Source organism: Myotis nattereri, assembly GCF_964212035.1.
Source record: "Myotis nattereri genome assembly, chromosome: 3".
Classification (NCBI taxonomy): domain Eukaryota; kingdom Metazoa; phylum Chordata; class Mammalia; order Chiroptera; family Vespertilionidae; genus Myotis; species Myotis nattereri.
In genome coordinates, this window is record NC_138077.1 from 184,580,985 (window position 1) to 184,603,068 (window position 22,084).

The window sequence follows — 22,084 nt, forward strand, 5'->3', positions numbered from 1 at the left end:
TACAGAAGTGAGTTTAGAAGAAAGGAGAACCAAGGGGAGGCTCAGTGCTGGAGGCACTTTGGCACAATTCAGCAGAAGGAAGAGCGGTGAGAGGAATCTCAGGGAAATGTGGGACTGAGAAGTGAGGGAGACAGAAATGGTTGACTGAAATGGTGATAAAATCAAAGGCCACCACTGGCTGATATGAAATTGTGAGCCAAGCTGCATAGCACCAGAATCTGAAGAGCATGCCCCCTCTCACTCTAACCTGCACCTCAAGTTCTCTGCCTCGACTGGTACTTACTTACTTTCACCACAGTCCCAGCAGACTGGAGGGAAAATCCGCTTCTCTGAGCTTGGCTGAGAACCCAGCCAATCAGTGGTTCTCTCGTGCAGAAAGAAATAGGCATGCAGATGAAGGTGGAAGAAAACTTTGGCTTGTTTATGGGGTTGGAAGTGTTTCCAATGAAACTGTCTTAGTACATTATTAGTCTGATTTTTAAATAAGTACAATTTAAAAATGTATCATTCACACCTGGAGTTTATGAATAGAACTCATTTATAAACCAGGGACTGCCCATAGGAACAGTCCTCGGCATCCTCTCATGCCCCTTTGGAAGAGTGCAAATCAGCTCCTAATGATTCTCCTTGAGGAAACTCACATCTTTGACTTTAATGTAGACACTTATCATTTGCCTGGTAATTTATGGCTACCAGGCAAGTCCATTACAACCTCCAAACATTTGTTCATACTAACCTAACTCACTCTGCCTAAGTTTCCTCATCCATATTATTCACATATTCAAGTCCAGCTCAGAGTTCATGATAAATGTGTCTCCTCTGAATTTGAAGCAATTATAGCTACTCCAGATTTCCTTACCTGCCATCTATAGCATTTACCATTGGAATCTTACTACTTTGATTTACTGCCATAGGATCTCAAAATATATCTAAGACAGTCAACCAGATCTTCCTCTTTTTTATCACTCCAAAAAACATAGCAAAGGCTTACATAGACACCTATTGCTTAGGGGGTACTTGTGCATTGGTTGATTTCTAGAAATCATCCCCCTTTGACTTTCACTACCCACTACACATATGTCTAATCCATTTCCTGTTGTAAGTATTTTGCAACACATCAGAACACTTTTTTTTCTTTTTTATTGATTTTTTACAGAGAGGAAGGGAGAGGGATAGAGAGTTAGAAACATTGATGAGAGAGAAACATCCATTAGCTGCCTCCTGCACACTCCCTACTGGGGGTGTGCCCGAAACCAAGGTACATGCCCTTTACTAGAATTGAACCCGGGACCCTTCAGTCTGCAGGCCGATGCTCTAGCCACTGAGCCAAACCGGTCAGGCAGGGCCACATCAGAACACTTTTATCCCTTCACTTACCAGCATTACGTTTACAGACTGGGCCATCACGCTGGTGTGGGATTTCAGGATGTTAAAATTGAATGCAGGAGTTATTAGGCGCCGGTGCTGGAACCACCTGGTTCCATTTAGACTCAGTAGTCCTTCTCCTTGAGACATAAGAGGCACAAATGCATTTTATTAGAAGGAGAGGTGAGGAACAGACATCATGGAGTGACCATGATGTACAGTCATGACATAACAGAATGTCAAAGTAGTGCTCATATATTAAGATCAAGGTGAATTTTGATGCTTACATCTGCAATGAATGTAGTTAGCATTGTCAGCAATCCACTTTACGAAACCTTATGATAGTGTTCATACTGAAATCAGCAGTTACCACCTGTGTAATAATTGAGTAAGCCACTTAACCTTCCTAAGGCTTGATTTTCTCAATGACCAAGTGTGATAATAAATATCTACTTCACTGTGTTTCTGTGCATATTAAATGAAGATGTATATGTAAGGCACCTTGCCTGGTCTCTAGCTGACAGTGGAGACACAGCAGATATTCATCTTCTCTCACTCCAAACCAACCCATAAACTATACTGTGAACACAAAATTCATAAGGAACTGGACAAGAGTGTCCATTATGTCCCCAGATAGCTCCTCCTTGAGCCCTCATCAGTGCTTCACACCCATGAATGATACAAACAGAAAACACTCATCAAGGCTAGTGCCTCATAATCTTCTGTTACCAGGGAGGTCATTAAAGATTTGACTTTAAAAGAAACTTAAAGCATATCCTATATAATAAAAGCCTAATATGCTAAGTGTCTGGTTGACCAGTCGGCCATTCAACCAATCAAAGTGTAATATGCTAATGATATGCTAAGGCCACCCAACTGCTCGCTATGACTCGCACCAACCATTGACAGTTGACTTGTTGATCAGTCCCTATTACCACCAGGGGGCAGACACTCCAACTGGTAGGCTAGCTTGCTGCTGGGGTCTGGCTGATTGGGACTTAGTGAGACAGGCAGGACATGCCCTGGAGCCCTCTCGCGGTCCCTCCCTGGCTCACCAATCTCCAGCGTCCTTCCCCAGCCCCAATCATACACTGGTGGGGTCCCTTGGCCTGGCCTGCACGCTTTTGCAATCCGGGATCCCTCAGGGGATGTCAGAGAGCCAGTTTTGGCCTGATCCTGCAGGCCAGGTCAAGGGACCTCACTGGTGCATGAATTCGTTCACTGGGCCTCTAGTTAATATATGATTGCCATCCTTCATTGAGGGCTTAAACATACCAGGCTTGCAATGCATGGTCGGGCACTGGTATGCAGGCAGCTATTACAATCAATCCTGAAAATGTTTCATTTAATCCTCTCAGCAGTCCAGAGAGGTAACTCTCTTCCTCATCATCAAAGGTGAGGAAACAGAGGCTTAGCGAGATTAATTGACTTCCCTAAGACCAAACTCAACTAGTCAGTCGAGGCTGTCTTCCAATTCAAGTAGTTCTAAATCCAAAACCCATGTCCTTTCACTTAATTCCTTTCTTGTCTAACATAAATACCAATTACATAACTAAAAGGCTTAATTTATCTGCTCATGGGATATTTCCAAACTGTACTTTGGAGCAAAATTTTACTGATTTGCATACAGAAGTAGAGGAAGTCCAAAAAGAAAGGGAAGGAGCCAAGAAAACAAGAGAAGAAAGAATAAAATAAAAAATACTGATGGCTAGGCTGCAATTTTAAAGACAGAGATGGTACAGATACACACATATGCTGCCTTGAGAATGAGATTTCAGGGACAGAACTGGACAAGGAGGATTCCTAGGAAGTTGTGCTGTTACCATAGCACTCCCTCCTGACCTTCCCCTAGATAACTTGCAGTGTAGGTCTACCATACTCTTAATGCTTTTGAATTCCGACGTGAGTTTCTTTGTAATGCTCTACTATAGCAAGGGGATTTCTAGCAAGTGAGTGGGTCACATACATACCGAATAATGAAATCAAGAACCTGTACAAGTACTGGGACTTGGGATCTGCAGAGTCAAGCAGAGGAAACAAAAGACAGCATTAGAGGAAAATTATCAAAGTTGGTGAAGGTTTTCTCATTTGCTCACATTAACCCCAAATAGTCAGTAAAAGGAAACCCAGGGCTCACTCTTGCAGCCCTTGGCAGGTGTAAAGGTTGGGGAGTTGACAAAACTCTTGGTTCAGGAATCAGAGAACAGCAAACCCCATGAGGCAGACATTACACAAACCCAGAACCTTTCCTCATTTACACTTCCTACATTGGACACAGAGATTACCCGCAGGTTACAAACTGTCCAGAACAGGAGTTGGGACAACATATTATATGGTGTTTTTTTGGGAGGGAGGGGGGAAAAGGGGGATGGGGAATGACAACAGGGGTTGGGGAAACACCAGAAAGCAAGGTATAAGTGCCACTTGTGGTTCTCATGAACTCTAACGTGGTGTTTTACATCTCCTGTTCTTTAAGAGACAAACATGAAACCAATCTGGAGAACTGCTAAAAATACTGAAGATTTTGCTAAAAGTAATGGAGAAATGGCACAGGGAAGAAAGATCTGAATATCACACCTTAATTTACAAAGTTGATGGAACAAAAGCTGGACATTTAATTTTGTGCTATGAAATAATGTACTGTGGAAGCCTTGAAAAAGAATTGGATGGAGGAGTCAGAGAACTTGTGCTCCAAAGGGAACACAGTTGAGAAATATGCAAAAAACGAAAACAAAATGTGGACCACAGTGGAGAGGTTAGCCTGAGTAAAGCAATGATCTGGCATTCAGGGCTATATACTGAATTGGCACAGGCAGAGCTACTTCTGAATCCCTCTGAGCACTTACCCTCAAGAAAGGGGCCAGGCTGAGGAGTGTTGATGACACTGAAGTCACAAAACCAAAAGAGGAAAAGAAAGCCCGTGGTGATCTGGGGGTGCCAGCTGGGCTTTAATACAGTGACCTAAAAGGGCCCATGGAGGTCTGAACTAGAGAGGGACTGGGGTTGTGTGGGAAGGATTGGTGGGATGCCTCTCAACACTTCCTCCAGTTCCTCTTGAAGGCCTAATACCAATCTTTGCTTCAGAATTCCTTTAGAATCCTGGCTATGGGTTGTGCGTACCACTCCCAAGAGGATGAGGTTGCTTCTTACCTGTTCTGCTCAGAAATGTCTTTGCATAGTCAGGGTCATAGATTTGGAAAAATACTTCAAAGGGCCCAATCCAGGCAGGAAAGCCACACGGGTATTTTTTCACAAACTCTTCAATTGTCTTGAAATCACCATCCCGAAATAACTGCAGTGAAAAAAGTGAAGGATATTAGAGATGCCAACCAGTCTAGACTCATCCCCTCTTACAGAGCTGAGCTGAGTTCAGGGTGTGGGTAAGGTCACCAGGCAGAGGAGCCTGACCCTTTTTCTGGAAGTGGGTGAACATGCTTTTCTTGGGATTCCTAAGCTTGGGGTATAACATTCTAAACAAGGACAGCGTATTTATCTTCTCAATATAAATACATGTTGTATTCCCAGACCAAGTCACTGTCGGATGTGAGCTGTTTTCCCAGTTGAGAGGGTGAAGGGAGTCCAGTCACATGCCCTGCCTCACCTGCCATGGTCACACTCTTAGATCAGGAGTGGCATCTGAAAGCTGAAAACAATGTCTTTTCCTGTGTGGAAAGCTAACTGTTAGTGGGGTGAACATGATGCGTCCATCCAGCTCACCATTCCTTCTCCCTTTCCTGTAATTATTGATGCGTGTCTTTTTTTGTAATAACTTAATGGTAAATACTTCTAAAAACCTGCCAACTCCATCTACAAAGAAAATCCAATTCTTTTTGCATATAACAGTAGGAGTTTCATTTATATAGGGGTGTGAAGCTTGACGCAAACTCAAATGAAAACGCTCAGCCTACCACCACTTCTCATATACTCCACCTGCCCCTGTGCAGCCCTTATCCAAGCATCACCTCCTCACCGTAACTGAACTGCCAAGCCATGACCATTCTGCCCTGCCGACCAGCAGAAAGATAGGAAAGTAGGGTGTTTGAAACAACTCCATCATGGCCAATCTGATCTCTCCCCAATGCTGACAACTGACAACATTCTATTTAGCCAGTGATTCTTATCTACCTTTAAGTCAGTCCAAATGCCTCTGTGTGGAGTGAAAGACTCATCACGTGTGACCCAAGTCCACACTAGTAAAAGGTTTCAAAAAGAAGAAGTCAAAATTACTGCCTAGATAAATTACAGGATTTCCTGTGGCTCGGTGCATGTACTCTATCTTCTCACTCTAGTTCAGATAACTGTGTGCCAGCTGTGTGTAGACACGATGTAAGAGATAGATCTAAAATACGCTCCCACTTTGGATATAAGCTCTTGCTTTGAACTGAATCTATTTATTTCCAATGTCTGCTAAAATTGCACCTAGGCCTTGCTGATGCCCAAGAATATGGCACTCGGTGCTGTAAAAGCAAGAAGCAAATACTTGTAATTTATATTATAGATAAAACAATAAAAACAAACTCATATGAAAAACTAAAAAAAGAAAAAAGAAAAGAAAACCAAAAACCTCCTTTCACCCTCTAAGTTGGGAAAACAGCTCACAGTGTATGTCATCTGACAGTGACTTGGTCTGGGAATACAACATATATTTATATTGAAAAGATAATTACACTGTCCTTGTTTAGAATGTTATACCCCAAGCTTAGGAATCCCAAGAAAATTTATAAATCAGAGTATAAATACTACCATTAGAAATGAATTTTTTGCCTGATACACAGACTGCTACTAATGGTTCATTTAAATAGTTCCATTAAGTCACTGACAATAGATTCGTTTATATTGGCTTCTTGTATAACATGGGATGGGAGAGTTGAGGAGACCTATATGTGTGTGGTACAGGGAATTTCCCTTACACACACCGGTTCCTTCTGGAACCTAAAATGTTTTGCAATGCAAAATAGTTCCATCCTCTCCTTGCGGCTGAGTGATGAAGGAGAGCATTATGCTAAGTGAAATAAGCCAGTCAGAGAAAGATAAATACCACATGATCTCACTCATTTGTGGAATATAGAGAACAACATGGACACATGAATAGGGACAGATCCAAAGACAGAGAAACAGCAATCAGACTATCAATTCCCAGAGGGAAAGTAGGAGAGGGTGGGGGTAAGGGGAAGAGATCAAACAAAGGACTTGTACGCATGCATATAAGCCAAACCAATGGACATGGACAACAGGGGGGTGAGAGAATGAGTTGGGGGGGGGAGGAGGAAGGGGGTTAATGGGGGGGGATGAGGACACATTTGGAATAACTTAACTAATAAAGAATTTAAAGATAAAAAAAAAAAGGAACGTAGTCTGGCCGGCGTGCTCAGTGGTTGAGTGTCGACCTGTGAACTAGGGCAGTGGTCAGCAAACTGCGGCCCCTTGAGTGTGGCTCTTGCACAAAATACCACGTGCAGGCACGCATGTACAGTGCGATTGAAACTTCGTGGCCACACTCAAGGGGCCAAAGACCGCGTGTGACTTGTGAGCCGCAGTTTGCTGACCACTGAACTAGGAGATTGCGGTTCAATTCCTGGTCAGGGCATATGCCCAGTTTGTGGGCTTGATCTCCAGTGTGGGACTTGCAGGAGGAAGCCAATCAACAATTCTCTATCACCACTGATGTTTCTATCTCTCTCTCCCTCTCCCTTCCTCTCTAAAATCAATTAAAATATTTTTTAAAAAAGTAAGGAACATAAAGCATTAATAAAAGGTAAAGAGGTAGGGTTGGTAATATTAGCCAGTTTGATACATCAGCCAACTCCAATTTTCAAAACTCTGAGAGAGGCCTCTCTTAAACACAAAAAATAATTTAGTGACAGTCAAGAGGAATACTAGTATAGACTTTAAAATATCATGAAGGCAAAGACCAATCTGAATGAAAATAAACCCGTTCTATTTATGACTAGCAAATAGAAGAAAATATTCAGAAACAAATTTAACAAAAAATGTAGCCTGAAAGCTAGAAAACCTTCTTGAAAGAAAATTTAAAAGACTTTAAATAGGTGGAAAGACACCCATGTTCATGGATCAGAAGACTTAATATTAAGATGGCAATATTTCTCAAATTGATCTACAGATCCAATGAAATCTGAATCAGAATTACAGCTGGCTTCTGGCTTCTGGCTTCTATGTAAATATTGACAAACTGATGCTAAAATTTATATGGAAACTGGAAGCATTGAGAATAGTCTAAATGTCTTGAAAAAGAACAAAGTAGAAGAACTCATGCTTTCTGATTTCAGAACTTATCCATAAGGCAACAGTAATTAAAACAGTGTGGTATTGGCATAAGGATAGGCATATAGATCAATTATATAGAATGAGAATTCAGAAATAAAATTCCATGTTTACAGTCAATTTATTTTTGAAAAAGGTGCTGTGAGATAATATATTATATATATAATCTTCCCCCAGTTCCTGGCACAGAGTTCCTAGAACCTGTGTGATGTCCTAAGTGACAAGAGTACTAGAAGCACCTTTTGTTCTAACATTTGGTCTTTGAGCCTGGTTCCTGACATAGGGTTCTAACTCCTTGGATTTTCCTTGGTGATAGGAGTGTCTTGGTGGGCTCCTGGGTGGGGGCTGGTCATCAGAAAGACTAAGCCATAATTAGAAACTTAGAATTTTTGGCCTACCTCCCATTCTTCTGAGAGGGGAGAGGGGCTGAAATGGCATTAATGACCAATCATACACGATAAAGCCTTCATAGTTTGTCCAATGCATCTCTTCTATCTGGATGTTCATCTGTAACCTTTGTCATACCCTTTTATGATAAACCAGTTATTGGTTAGTAAAGTGTTTTTCTGAGTTCTGTGATTTCTTCTAGCAAATTAAAAAATATATTTTTATTGGTTTCAGAGAGGAAGGGAGAGGGGGAGAGAGAGAGGAAGATAGAAACATCAATGATGAGAGAGAATCATTGGTCGGCTGTCTCCTGCATGCCCCACACTGGGGATCGAGCTCTCAAGCCAGGCATGTGCCCTGACTTGGAATCGACCTGTGACCTCCAGGTTTACAGTTTGATGCTCAACCACTAAACCATCCTGGCTGGGTACCTTCTAGCAAATTAATCCAACCTGAGGAAGGGGTCATGGGAAACTTCAATTTATAACTGATTGGTCAGAAGCACAGGTAACAACATGGACTTGCAATTGGCATCTGAAGTGGAGGTGAGGACTGAGCTCTTAATCTGTGGGATCTAATGCTACTTTCAGGTAGATAGTATCAGAATTGAGTTAAATTTTAAGACATCCAGTTAGTGTCACAGAATTGCTTGGTGTGGGGAAAACTGTAAAACAGGGGTCCTCAAACTTTTTAAACAGGGGGCCAGTTCACTGTCCCTCAGACAGTTGGAGGGCCGGGATAAGTTTAAAATAAAACCTATGAACAAATTCCTATGCACACTGCACATATCTTATTTTGAAGTAAAAAAACAAAACAGGAACAAATACAATATTTGTATTTGCATGTGGCCCGCGTGCCGTAGTTTGAGGACCCCTGCTGTAATGTTGTGGATGTGGTAGTGGTGTAAGAGTAAAGTAGATACACAGAAGGAGGACTTGGCTTTCCCTACTCAGGTGCCCAAACAATTTAATGGGGGAAAGAATAGTCTTTTCAACAAATGGCATGGGATAACTGGATATCCACATGCCAAAGAATGAAGTTGAACCCCAACCTCACACAATATGCAAAACTCAAAATGGATCAGAAATCTAAATGAAAGAGCTAAAACTATAAAACTCTCTGTAAGGCACTTTAATTTAAAAGGTCACCTGGAGAAGAAGTGATAAGAATTTAACTTTGAATTTGGCAATTGTTTCTTAGGTATGACAACAAAAGTATAAAAAACAAAACAAAAGGAAAAGTAGATAACCTGAACTTCTTTGTTGTCTTAAGCTAGTAAGTTTTAGGATTTTAAAAATACTTTATACTGCCTGGCTGGCGTGGCTCAGTGGATTGAGAATCATCCCATGGACCAAGAGGTCCCAGATTCAATTCCCAGTCAGGCCACATGCCCAGGTTTTGGGCTCAATCCCCAGTAGGTGGGGTGCAGGAGGCAGCCGATCAATGTGTTTCTCTCATCCATGTTTCTATCTCTCTCGCCTTCTCCCTTCCTCTCTATCTAAAAATCAATAAAAACATTAACAAAATAAAAATGCATTACAAGGTAATTAATACAGAATAAATGAAGAATAAGATAAACTCTTGGAAATTAAAATTATGATAGCCAAAAAAAATTTTTAATCCTCACCTGAGGATATTTTTTTCCATTCATTTCCAGGAAGAGTGGAAGGGAGGGAGGAGTGGGAGAGAGAGAATGAGAGAGAGAGAAACATCAATGTGAGAGAGACACATCAATTGGCTGCCTCTGACATGCGACCCTACCTGGGCTGAGGAGCCTGTAACTGAGGTACATGACTTTGACTGGGAACTGAACCTGTGGCGACCCTTGGGTCTGAGGGCTGACACTCTAACCACTGAACAAAACTAGCCAAGGCATGATAACTAAATTTTAAAAACTGTAGAAAGATAAAATCAAGAAGCAAATTTTTGAATGTTTTTTTTTTTTTTTTTAAATAGAGGCCAATCCAGGAGGTGCATATTCAACCAATAGGAGTTCCAGAAAGAGAGAAGAGAAAGCTTCAGAGGGTGATGGGAAGGAGGTATCAAAGAAATTGTACTATTCACTATTATTTTTCTGTCCCCAACTCTTCATCCTTACCACTTCAATGCATACCATAACCAGAACTTTTATTTATTAATTTAAGGGTTGCCCTTAGCCACTGGAGCCTGCTTTGTTGCCTACAAAACAGCCCAGAAGTGCTGGAAATATAACACTCCTTAGGACCAATCTTCTATCAATGACTGTCGGGAGTTAGTCTAAAAATGCCCCGGTTTCTCTACTCTCCAGGCAGGATAACTCTGAGTTATACATACTGGCTACCAGAGTTTGCCTGTGGGATTAAACCACAGTTGGCCACAGTGGTAACTTGTTTTAAAGCCAACCTTATGTTGACTGCCTTCTCATCTCTATCTCAACTGCCAAATCCTCTATCAAAGTTTCCTGGCATCATCTCCAAAATAAAATACTTGCTCTTGAATCCTTGTCTTAGGGTCTTATGCTGGGAAAACCTAAACTAAGACAAAGATTTTACATAAAAATTTCCCAGAACTGGTTAATATGAGTTTCCAGATAGAAAAGATTGCTGACCAAAGCATCAGAGATAATAATTCAACAGACAAACAAACCTAAGTGCCACACCTAAGGGCATCATAACTAAATTTCAGAGCACCAGAGGCAAAGTGAAGATTTTAGAGCTGTTAGAGAGAGGGAGAGAAAAGGATTATATAATAAAGATGAATAATTAGATAGGGGGGAGAATTCTGGAAAGATGGCAGATTAGGAAGCACCAGTAACCTGCCTTTCCACCTAGACAGCCACTGCACTGGCAGAATTTGTCAAATGTACCTATTTTGTAACTCTGGAGTCTATTGAAGGCTTGCAGCTTCCAGGAGTAAGGTTTGGACTGTACATTGCAGTTAATTTTTGTCAGTTTCAGCTCTTCACACAGTAGCAGCTACCCTTTCCCCACCTCCAGTCCCATAGCAAACAGTTACGGGTGTTCCTGGAGCAGCTTGGACACAGCGGGGTATGGAGGTGTATGTGGGGGAGAAGCACCCAGTTCTACAAATATTGGGAATTACTTCTGATCACAGAGGGGCACACAAAGAGGATAACGGTCATTTTTATGTACCTCCTCCATTGTTGCAAGCCCCCTTGCTCTCACCAGCTGAAATGACTTCTAGGAAATTTTAAAGGCCAGTGCCCTTTTCTTCTGGCCATTTTCCTCTTTTTTTTTTTTTTTTCTTGTTTGTGAACTATACATTAAAAACTAGGACATTCAAAAGCAATTGTATATATAAGGAAAATTAGAAAGTGGCCACACATGTTTAAGGAAAGGCACAGGCTCAGAAAAGATCTGACATTAAATTTACACCTCATGATGATCCTTGTTACATGGAGAGCTTACAACAATTAAAGAAACAAAAAACTAAAACAATGTGCCCCCCCCGCCCCCATCAAAGCCTGGAAAAGGGAGAGAATCTGATTTCTTAAATAATCATATTATTATATTGAAATGCCTAACTTTCAACAAAAAAATCACAAGGCATACAAAAAAACAACAACAAGAAAATATAACCCATTTAAATAAAAAATTTAATAAATAGAAATTGGCCCTGAAAAAGACCCAAGGGCAGCACTATTAGATAAAGACTTCAAAACAACTGTGTTACAGACGCTAAAGAACGAAAGAAAGATGTGAAGAAAATTTTAAAAAGTGATGTATGAACAAAACACAAAAATCAACAAAAGGATAGAAAACCTAAAAAATGCTGGTGATTAAAAGTACAGTAATGGGAATGAAAAACTCACAGAGGGATCCAAAAGCAGATATAATCAGATAGAAAAAGTATCAATGAACTTGATAAAATGATGGAAATTATTGAGTCTGAGAAACAGAAAGAAAAGTGATTGAAGGAAAGTGAAGAGAGCTTAAGGGACCTATGAGACAGCATCCAGCTAACCAACATACAGTCTCAGAAGGAGGAGAGAGAGAGAGGGATAAAGGGACCAGCTGAAGAAATAATGGCTGAAAACTCCCCAAATTTGATGAGCTACATAAACATAGACATTTAAGAAGCTCAGTGAATTCCAAATAAGATGAACTAAAAGAAACCCATCCAGAGACACATAATCATACTTTTAAAATCCAAAGACAAAAAGAGAACCTTGAAAGCAGCAAGAGGGAAGTGACCCTTTACATACAAAAGATTCTCAATCAGATCAGCAGCTGATTTCCCATCAGAAACTTTGAAGGACAGAAGACAGCGGTTTGATATGTTAAAGTGCAGGGCAGGAACCAGGTGGAGGAGGGCAATGGGGAATAAAGGGACGACAACTGTAATACTTTAACAATACAGATTTTAAAAATAATCCTGAGAGGTACTCTTTCATTCCTGTTGCACAGATAAGGAAACCAAAGCATATACACTGAGTGGCCAGATTATTATGACCACGCCATCAGTACAACGAAGTGAATTAGTTATGCAAATAATAATAATAATAATAATAAAGCCTTGAGAGTATTTGCTTAGGAAGTTTTCAATATTCAGTATTTTTGGAAGTGTCATTGAAGTACTGATGGGGTGGTCATAATAATCTGGCCACTCAGTGTATAGGTGCACTGTGCAGTTCTAAGCCATTATTTACCAACATATATTCTGCAATAAAATAATCTCATGGTAAAAAACAAAACAAAAAACCCCACAAAGTGCGAGGCACAGGCACACACCACACACACACACACACACACACACACACACACACAACCTATGTTCAGCAAAACTGTCCTTCAAAATTGAGGCAGAAATGAAGACATTCCCAGATAGACAAAAGCTGAGGGAGGTTATTACCACTAGACCTGCCCTGTAAAAATGCTCAAAGGAGAAATGAAAGGACACCGGTAAGTAACCCAAAACCACATGAAGAAATAAAGATCTCAATAAAGGTAAATGCATGGACAATTATAAAAGCTAGTATTGTTGTAATAGTGAATAGTAACCCAATTTTTGTTTTCTATATGATTTTAGAAATTAATGCACTTAAAGGAATTAGTAGTCTATATTTTAATAAAACAAGGAATCAGGGGTAGGAGTGGATTTAGGTAACAGGAGAGACCAAAAGGTAACAGCCTTCCTCTACCATACAAATTTAAGTCAGTCAATATTTTGTGAATGAGTGGCTGGGGCTGTTCCCTGCTTCACAAGAACCTTAGGAAAAGAAAGTTAATTTTTTTCCAGTTGAAATAGCCTAATGTTGGCAACTATTGAGTCCAATTTTGCACATTTTCTGCAATTAATAACTATTATTTAGGATAATACTTCCTAAAAATATTTTAACAATACGCGTGGAAGACTTTTTAAAATGCAGTACATAAATGCAAGAGATTGGTGAAGCAGACCTGAGTTACTCCATGCTTTCTTTTCCCAGATTCGGCTCCAGGGTGTTTCCCTTCCCCTGTAGGGCTGGGAGGGAGCAAAAAGAAAAGATGCAGAGAGCCACGAGCTGGGCCAGAGAGGTCTGTGCAGGATGGAAGGATGAGAGGAAGGGAAGAAGGGAAGAAGGAAAGAAGGGAAGGAAGCAGTCGCCTCTCTGCCCGCCTGCTTTCTAGCATCCTCCTTTGTCCCTCTCTTCTGTCTCACCTTCTGGTGGCCTGTTAACCAGTGGGTGGGGGGTGGCCCTGGGAAGGAGCGCAGATCTCGCAGTAGCTGCTGCCTCCGCAGGAAGAGCTTGATGGCCTGCAGCAGCACTAGGGTCAGGCATAACACGAACACCAGGTAAAAGGGCCTTGACCAGCGCATCTCCAGCCAGGAGGTCTCCATCACGCTGCTCTGCGGATTGCCGGCGGTTTCCAGGCACCCGGGAGAGGATGCGCTTTCCGAAGCCTGGCGCTTGGCGGGGATCACGCAGCCCCGGAAGGAGGAAGAGCGATAGGAGCGGCAGCTCAAGCTCGGCCAGAGGAGGTAGGCGCAAGTTGCAGGATTTCCAACCCTTTATCCAGGGATGCAAATCTTCATTCAGGAGGACCTCCTACAGGATATCCTCCTGGAGTATCACATTTCAAGAGTGACTGTTTTCAATCAAGGGAAATTTGAAGTTAGGTTTTGAAATAATGCCAAGCTTGAGATCATCATTTTTCTTCATTGCCACAAATAAATGGTAAACTGCGATACAAAAAGACCTTCTTTCCACTCTGAAATTGTATCAAAACCCACAGGGGTCTCTGGGCTAGTGGTGGGCATGTATAATCATTATATTCATATAGTGTGGCCTGACAAGTGGTGTGCTGGTAAATGTTTTACATGTGGTGCTCACTCTGATTTCTAGTGTTTGTGAATGTCCACCGTATCCTATTTCAAGGTGCCAGCAGAGTACCCTGAATGGTGAATTGGGAAGAGATGTTAAGTAGCATACCATTGTATAGTAGTTCCACCATATGCATGCAATCAGGGCCCTCAACATAATTTGTGGATCACAGTACAAAATGAAAACGTGTTAAAAATTTATTAATGAGCTGTAACCGGTTTGGCTCAATGGATAGAGCGTCAGCCTGCGGACTCAAGGGGCCCAGGTTCGATTCCGGTCAAGGACATGTACCTTGGTTGCGGGCACATCCCTAGGAGGGAGTGTGCAGGAGGCAGTTGATCGATGTTTCTCTCTCATCCATGTTTCTAACTCTCTATCCCTCTCCCTTCCTCTCTGTAAAAAAATCAATAAAATATATTTAAAAAGTTTATTAATGAGATGAAGACAGTTGAGCACTAAACCAAACACACCCTCTGAGTGTGAGGTCTATGTGACTGCTCAGATTCCATGCCCATGAATCGAGCTCTGGACTCAGGAGACATAACTTCTTGATCATACCTAATAGGAAATGTAGTAAAGTAGTTAGAAAGGAATGAGATTTTTATTACTTAGTAGATGCTGAAGTAGGATCCAACAGACCCAGCTTCCCGAGTTGCTGTCCCCGACTCCCAGCCTTCTTTATAGGCATTTTCCACAATTCACTTAATCATTCGTGTATTATTGCTAAGATAGGCACCTGTTAAGTGTTGGATTTACAGCTGTAAACAATAAACACAATCTCTGTTATAACTTCTTATTCTCTTCCCTGTCACTGCCTCTCCTGCGCCGTCCCCCTCTCCCCCCCCCCCCCCCCCCGCACCCCTCCCAATCACCAAGCACCTACACCACTCTTTGGAGCTAGATTTTATTTGGCAAGTTAATGGTTAAGACAGACTCCAATGGCAGTTACTTCATCTGGCCCCTCGATTGCTCCATTTTGTACCACAGCTGTTTCAGCTCTCTCTTCCCTAGACCTTCCCACCTCTTGCCTACCTCTGTCCCTCAGCTAGAAGTTATTTGACAGTGTCACAGAATAATATGGTTTTTAATTTATTTTTAAAATATGTTTTTATTGATTTTAGAGAGGACGGGAGAGAGAGATAGAAACATTGATTAGCTGCCTTGTGCACGGCCCCTCCTGAGGATCAAACACAGGCAAATGCCCTGACTAGGAATCCAGCCAGAGAACTGGGATGACACTCAATCAACTGAGCCACAGCCTCGGGGCAGAATCATATGGTTTATACAATTAATGTTGAGTACATTGGCAAGCAAGTTTTTAAAATATTGAGGAAGCAGTGAAATTTACATAGCAGGTTTCATGCAGAGGGCCAAGAATACATGGTTCCATCATTTTCTTCCCAAACAGCCTGGTGGTAAGAGAATGGAAATTTTCTGGAAGGAGGCACAGAGCTAATCCCACTCTTACTATACATGAGCCAGTGCTGGCAATGCCAGGAAACAAGGATCAAGGGTAAGCCTTCCCTAGGGACAGTTCACAGTCTGGTGGAGGGGACAGATAGGTAAGCAAAGACATACAGTAAAATGAATAAATGCTATAATTGGAAGGATTGCTATGGATTATACAAGCAGACACTGAGACACTTGAAATATAAGATGAATGTTGAGTGCCCTGGAGACAGGCTCAAGTTTGAAATGTGTTCATTGGAAGCAGCTGTAACCATAGCTGTTGAAATGATTGATAGAGAAGCTAAAATAAAGTAGCTTGAGAAGTGAATATGATGGCAATTAATTGAGACTGTGGAGAAAGTATTAAAAAATCTGAAAAGTTTGGCTATGTCAAAAAGGAGACTTCGGATGGTACCCAGTTGTGGATTTGAGACTAGAAGGAAGTTAAGACTCTCTTTCCCCCCTCCTGCTCCCAATTCTTGCAGAGTGAGAGAGCTTGGAATTGGTCACTGGCCTTGAAGTAGAAGGAAGAAGGAAAGGTTGGGACAGATGTAGAGTTTCACATTTTGTGGCATTTCATACAACAGAGAATAGCCCAAAATGTAAATCTCACTCACAATCTTCCTTTTATAGACAGTTTTCAATTCTATTAACTCAATTTTACAACTTCAAGAACCAGCCTTTCTCTTTTTAATATAAATGTGCCAACTCAAAATAGTTGAATTTAAGAGCACATTGAAGTCATCTGATCAAGAATACACTTTGCTGATGGAAGGTAAATGAGTCGGGAGGCTTTGGCTAGAAATAAATGACAAAGATTAATTCAAGGGTCTTAGGGTTTGCAAACCTGAATTGCAAGTGGGAAATACCCAGAATATAGCAAAGAAGAAAGAAAAGCTGAGAGTTCTTACAGTAAAAAGTACATTTTGAGGAAGAATCTGCCCTGCATTCTTAGACTCTGGATTGGTTTGAGATGATAATCTTTCAGATCCAATGTTCTAGATAATGGATCTCAGGTGGTCTGGAGGTATGAACATTCTTTCCTTAATTCTTCAGAGAGTGTAGGAGATATACTTATAGAACTATAGATAGATATAGATATGGACATGGCTATATATATATATATATATATATATATATATATATTATATAGACATAGATAGATATAAAGATATAGATATAGATATAGATAGAGAGATACAGAGTTCAAAAGTTTAAGTTCCCAGGCAAGCTAAAGCAAGAGTAGAATCATTTCCTCATACCTTAACCCACTTGATTTGGTAATTAAAAATTTTTTTCATTCTTTTCCTCAATTTGTATAACATTAAGTTAAATAAATTCTCAATAATAATTTAACAATTGCCTTCAGTAATCCCTCACATTTGTGCAATATAAAAATAGTAATTTTCTCTGAGTATCAATAAATAACATACCTATGGGCATGAGAGCCTTTGCTAAGCTGGACTCTCATCAGGAATAATAATAACATCAAAAAATATTGAACACTTACATATATATCTCCATTCCCTCAGGTAGGCATTACCATACGCCCATTACAGATAAATAAATTGAAGCCTAAGGAAGCCAAGTAACTTGACCTTGGTCTGTCCTCTGTAGCACATGGAGCCTCCAAGGTTTCATAAGACCCATCTCCTGCCAGTTCTTCTCATTTTGCAGACACACAATGAGTCATAAATTTACTAATATTTAATGATATTCATCCACATTTATTATTGGCTAAATATTAACATTTAAGAACAAAAAGGAAAATCCACCTGAATTATACATTTTGAAGTGTTCAATATTACCAAATTCATATAATCTATTTCTAATTAGTTTTCCACATGACCAATATACATATTTCCTTAAATTACTTAAACTCCTGAAGCTTAGAGCAGAGTTACCTAGTCCAACTAAAATGAATTCTGGGCTTTGCTCAAAATTAGAAAATATACCCAAGTCCCTACATTATTGGAAAACAGGACCCGCACTTCTCTGTGGACACCAAAAGAGCTTATTTTTCTACATGTAAACAGCAAATAACTTTATTAATAACATGGTATCCATTCTGATAAACCAAACCCCTATATAAACAAATATTGAACCTTAAAACTTTAAAGTAAAACTTGACAAAGAATAAAGTTAAAAACATGGTTTGTCTATAGGAGTGCATCTTTAAAATTTTTTATTGTTGATTTTCTTACAGATATATTCCGCCCCTTGCCCATCTCTACCCAGCCTGGCCCCCGACCACAGTACTGTGTGTGCCCATGGACTATGCATATATGTTCTTTAGCTAATCTCTTCACCTTGTTTTATCCAGTCCTCTGCACCTCCCTCTCTTCTGAGTTCTTCAGTCTGTTTCATGTATCTATGCCTCAGGTTCTATTTTGTTCATCAGTTTATTTTGTTTATTATATTCTACATGTGAGAGCATATGGTATCTGTCTTTCTCTGACTGGCTTATTTTGCTTATCATAATAACATCCGGGTCCATCCATGCTGTCACAAAGGGTAAGAGTTCCTTCCTTTAACAGATGCATAACATTCCACTGTGTAAATGTACCACAGCTTTTTTATCCATTCCTCTACTGATGGGCACTTGAGCTGTTTCCAGATCTTGGCTATTATAAACAATGCTGCTATGAACAGAGGGGCGCATATATTCTTTCTAATTGGTATTTCCGAATTCTTATGGTATATTCCTAGAAGTGAAATCGCTGGGTCAAAAGGCAGTTCTATTTTACATTTTTTGAGGAAACTCCATACTGTCTTCCATAGTGGCTGCACCAGTCTGCATTCCCACCAACAGTGTATGAGGTTTCGCTTTTCTCCACATCCTCGCCAGCACTTACTGTTGCTCTTTTTTTTTTTTTTTTCATTTTTAAGTAACATTTATTTTTCACTGATTCCCTTTTTTTTTTTTGACTTTTCATTGTTTTTTTTTTTTTTAATTAAATCTTTATTGTTCAGATTATTACATTTGTTCCTCTTTTTTCCCCCCATAACTCCCCTCCTCCCAGTTCCCGCCCCACCATCCGCAATCACTCCCCACCCACTGTCCTCATCCATAGGTGCACGATTTTTGTCCAGTCTCTTCCCGCATCTCCCACACCCCTTTCTCCCCCAAGAATAGTCAGTCCATTCCCTTTCTATGTCCCTCATTCTATTATAATCACCAGTTCATTCTGTTCATCGGATTATTTATTCACTTGATTCTTAGATTCACTTGTTGATAGATGCATATTTGTTGTTCATAATTTGTATCTTTACCTTTTTCTTCCTCTTCCTCTTCTTAAAGGATACCTTTCAGCATTTCATATAATCCTGATTTGGTGGTGATGAACTCCTTTAGCTTTTCCTTATCTGTGAAGCTCTTTATCTGACCTTCAATTCTGAATGATAGCTTTGCTGGATAAAGTAATCTTGGTTGTAGGTTCTTGGTATTCATCACTTTGAATATTTCTTGCCACTCCCTTCTGGCCTGCAAAGTTTCTGTTGAGAAATCAGCTGACAGTCGTATGGGTATTCCCTTGTAGGTAACTGAGTTTCTTTCTCTTGCTGTTTTTAAGATTCTCTCTTTATCTTTTGCTCTTGGCATTTTAATGATGATGTGTCTTGGTGTGGTCCTCTTTGGATTCCTTTTGTTTGGGGTTCTCCGCGCTTCTTGGACCTGTAAGTCCATTTCTTTCACCAGGTGAGGGAAGTTTTCTGTCATTATTTCTTCAAATAGGTTTTTAATATCTTGCTCTCTCTCATCTTCTGGCACCCCTATAATTCTGATGTTGGTACGCCTGAAGCTGTCCCAGAGGCTCCTTACACTATCCTCGCATTTTTGGATTCTTTTTTCATTTTGCTTTTCCGGTTGGGTGTTTTTTGCTTCCTCGCATTTCAAATCATTGACTTGATTCTTGCGCTCCTCTGTTCTGCTGTCGGGAGTCTGTATAATATTCTTTATTTCAGTCAGTGTATGCTTAATTTCTAGTTGATTCCCCAATATAACATCGAGGGTCTCATTAGTTTTCTTGTAGATCTCATTAAGTTTATCGGCGGCTTCTAAACAGTTCTTGAGAGACCTTAAAAGTGTGGTTCTGAACTCTAGATCTTCCATTGACAATTTTGTCCTGTTTCTTTGTCTCCGCATTTTGTTATGCTTTCTTGGTGCACCCCCTAGTGGTCTTTGTGCACAGTCTTATAGTTAAATCTTGTAGCTAATTCCAGGGAGGGTTTGACCTCCAGGCCAAGTGGCTATGAGAATCAGCTGTGTCAGCAGTGAGAGAACTTCTGTCCTCTAGGGAGGTGCTAATCTAGCCTTTGCCTGAGGCTATCCGGCAAATGCCTCTGTGCAGGGCTTGGGCGGGGCGGGTCGCACAGGATCAACAGGGTGGGCCGGAGAGAGCAGTGATGGCGGCTCTCAGTCCTGTCCCCAGGGGCTCTGCCTCTCTGAGTCCCAGCACCCGCTGCAAAGCTCGGAGAGAAAGCTGCACTCGCTCTGACCGAAGCCAGGCAGTCCCGCTTCTCCCGTTTGAGTCTGGGTCCCTAAAGACTCGCCTGTATCTGGAGCTCAGAGTCTGCGACTCCCTCCCGATTGAAAACGCCAACCGCGCCCTCCGCCGCCAGCCCGCTCCGCGCGCGCACTCCGCACCTCAGAATTTGACTTCAGCACTGCGCCTCCTCTGAGTGTCCGTATGCTTTTCTCTTTCCTCCTAGTTGTAGGACTTCCATTCAGCCAGCGTTCCAGTGGTTCTGGGTGATGTCCGTTCTGTCTTTTAGTTTCACTTTTGAAGTAGTTGTTCAAAGCAGCAAACTCCGGCGTTAACCTATGCCGCCATCTTGGTTCTCCACTGTTGCTCTTTGGTGGTGTGAGGTGATAGCTCATTGTAGTTTTAATTTGCATCACCCTGATGATTAGTGATATTGAGCATTTTTTCATATGTCTATTGACTATCTGCATGTCCTCTTTGGAAAAGTGTCTATTCAGATCCTTTGCTCATTTTTTAATTGGATTGTTTGTTGTCCTAGTGTTGAGTTATACAAGTTCTTTATATATTTTGGAAATTAACCCCTTATCAGATGTATCATTGGCAAATATGTTCTCCCATGCAGTGTGTTCCCTTTTCATTTTGTTGATGGTTTATTTTGCTGTGCAGAATCTTTTTAGTTTGATGTAGTCCCATTTATTTATTTTTTCCTGTGTTTCCCTTGTCATAGAAGATATACCAGCAAAAAACATTGCTATGTGAGGTGTCTGAGATTTTTACTGCCTTTTTATTCTAGAATTTATATGGTTTTGCAACTACATAATTTGAGCCAAATTATAAATGTGTTAATACTTCCATTTTTTTTCAGTTGTTGAACTTCCGTGGTTATTAGCACTAACTCTATTAATCATGGTTCTCCCATTGTGCTACTTAAAATTTTTAATATGAAGAAATATGGTCCACTATATCAACAAAGATTGGGATTATCAAAATAAAATTAGTGAAGAACCTGTTTTGCAAAACTTGCATGTATGTTGTATTTATTATAATGATCTCAGCAGAATTGCAGTATTAATTTTTCAATTTTATTTTTACTGAATTTATTCAAAGACTTAATTGTATTGGTAATATTTCTGATGGGTCGCTTGATTTTTTCTTTGCAACATTTATATTTTCTTGTAATAGGTTTTTGTCCACTTGAAATAACTGGGTTGGAGGAAGAAATGCAAGTATTTCAGCATCTATAGTTTAGATTTTAAAGTATTATAATTGCTAAATAATCTCACTGTCACCGCATAACAAAAATGATGATTGATTATAACCCTTTTGCCTAAAAATCCTCACAGAGTTGGTAACATGTCAATCTGCATATGCTCAGCCAGTGTGAGAACTGGCATTTCTGCCCTGTTCCTGCCCTGCATTAATCCTGCCCAAGGCACGAGATCACTGAGCCAATAAATGGGAGCAGGAAACTGGGATGTGTGGATTAATGTCTGCAAAAATTACCCTGCTTTGTTTCAGATCTACTTTCAAATCAAACTGCTGCCCAGCTTCCTGCAATGTGATGCCTCTGTGAATGGAACATCACTCCTGGACTCATGTGGTATTTAACTAAATGTCAACTTCTCCAAGCCTTAGTTCTCCCAATGGCAAAAGGGAATGACAATAGCACCTATCATCGACAGATATTGGGAGAATTACATGAGATGACAAATGAAGAACATTGAGCACTGTGTTGAAGCTGTGAGTGCACACATGAATTTCAGTATTGCAATTATTGGAGAATCAAGGGTTCTAGCCAGGGAGACCCAGGGAA

The 22,084-nt window shown here is 40.6% G+C and overlaps 1 protein-coding gene across 1 annotated transcript in view; it reads right to left on the bottom strand.

The window, feature by feature from the left end:
- CYP4X1 (cytochrome P450 family 4 subfamily X member 1) overlaps positions 1–14,100 on the bottom strand; it is a 42,542-nt gene extending 28,442 nt beyond the window's left edge. Inside the window, exons 1-4 of the mRNA XM_081085775.1 lie at positions 13,675–14,100; positions 4,516–4,657; positions 3,336–3,380; positions 1,378–1,505 (exon numbers count right to left, since the gene is read on the bottom strand). Of these exons, the coding sequence (XP_080941901.1) occupies positions 1,378–1,505; positions 3,336–3,380; positions 4,516–4,657; positions 13,675–13,854 (495 nt within the window). The 5' untranslated portion in view covers positions 13,855–14,100. The remainder of the gene's footprint in view (positions 1–1,377; positions 1,506–3,335; positions 3,381–4,515; positions 4,658–13,674) is intronic.
- Between the last annotated feature and the right edge of the window lie 7,984 nt (positions 14,101–22,084).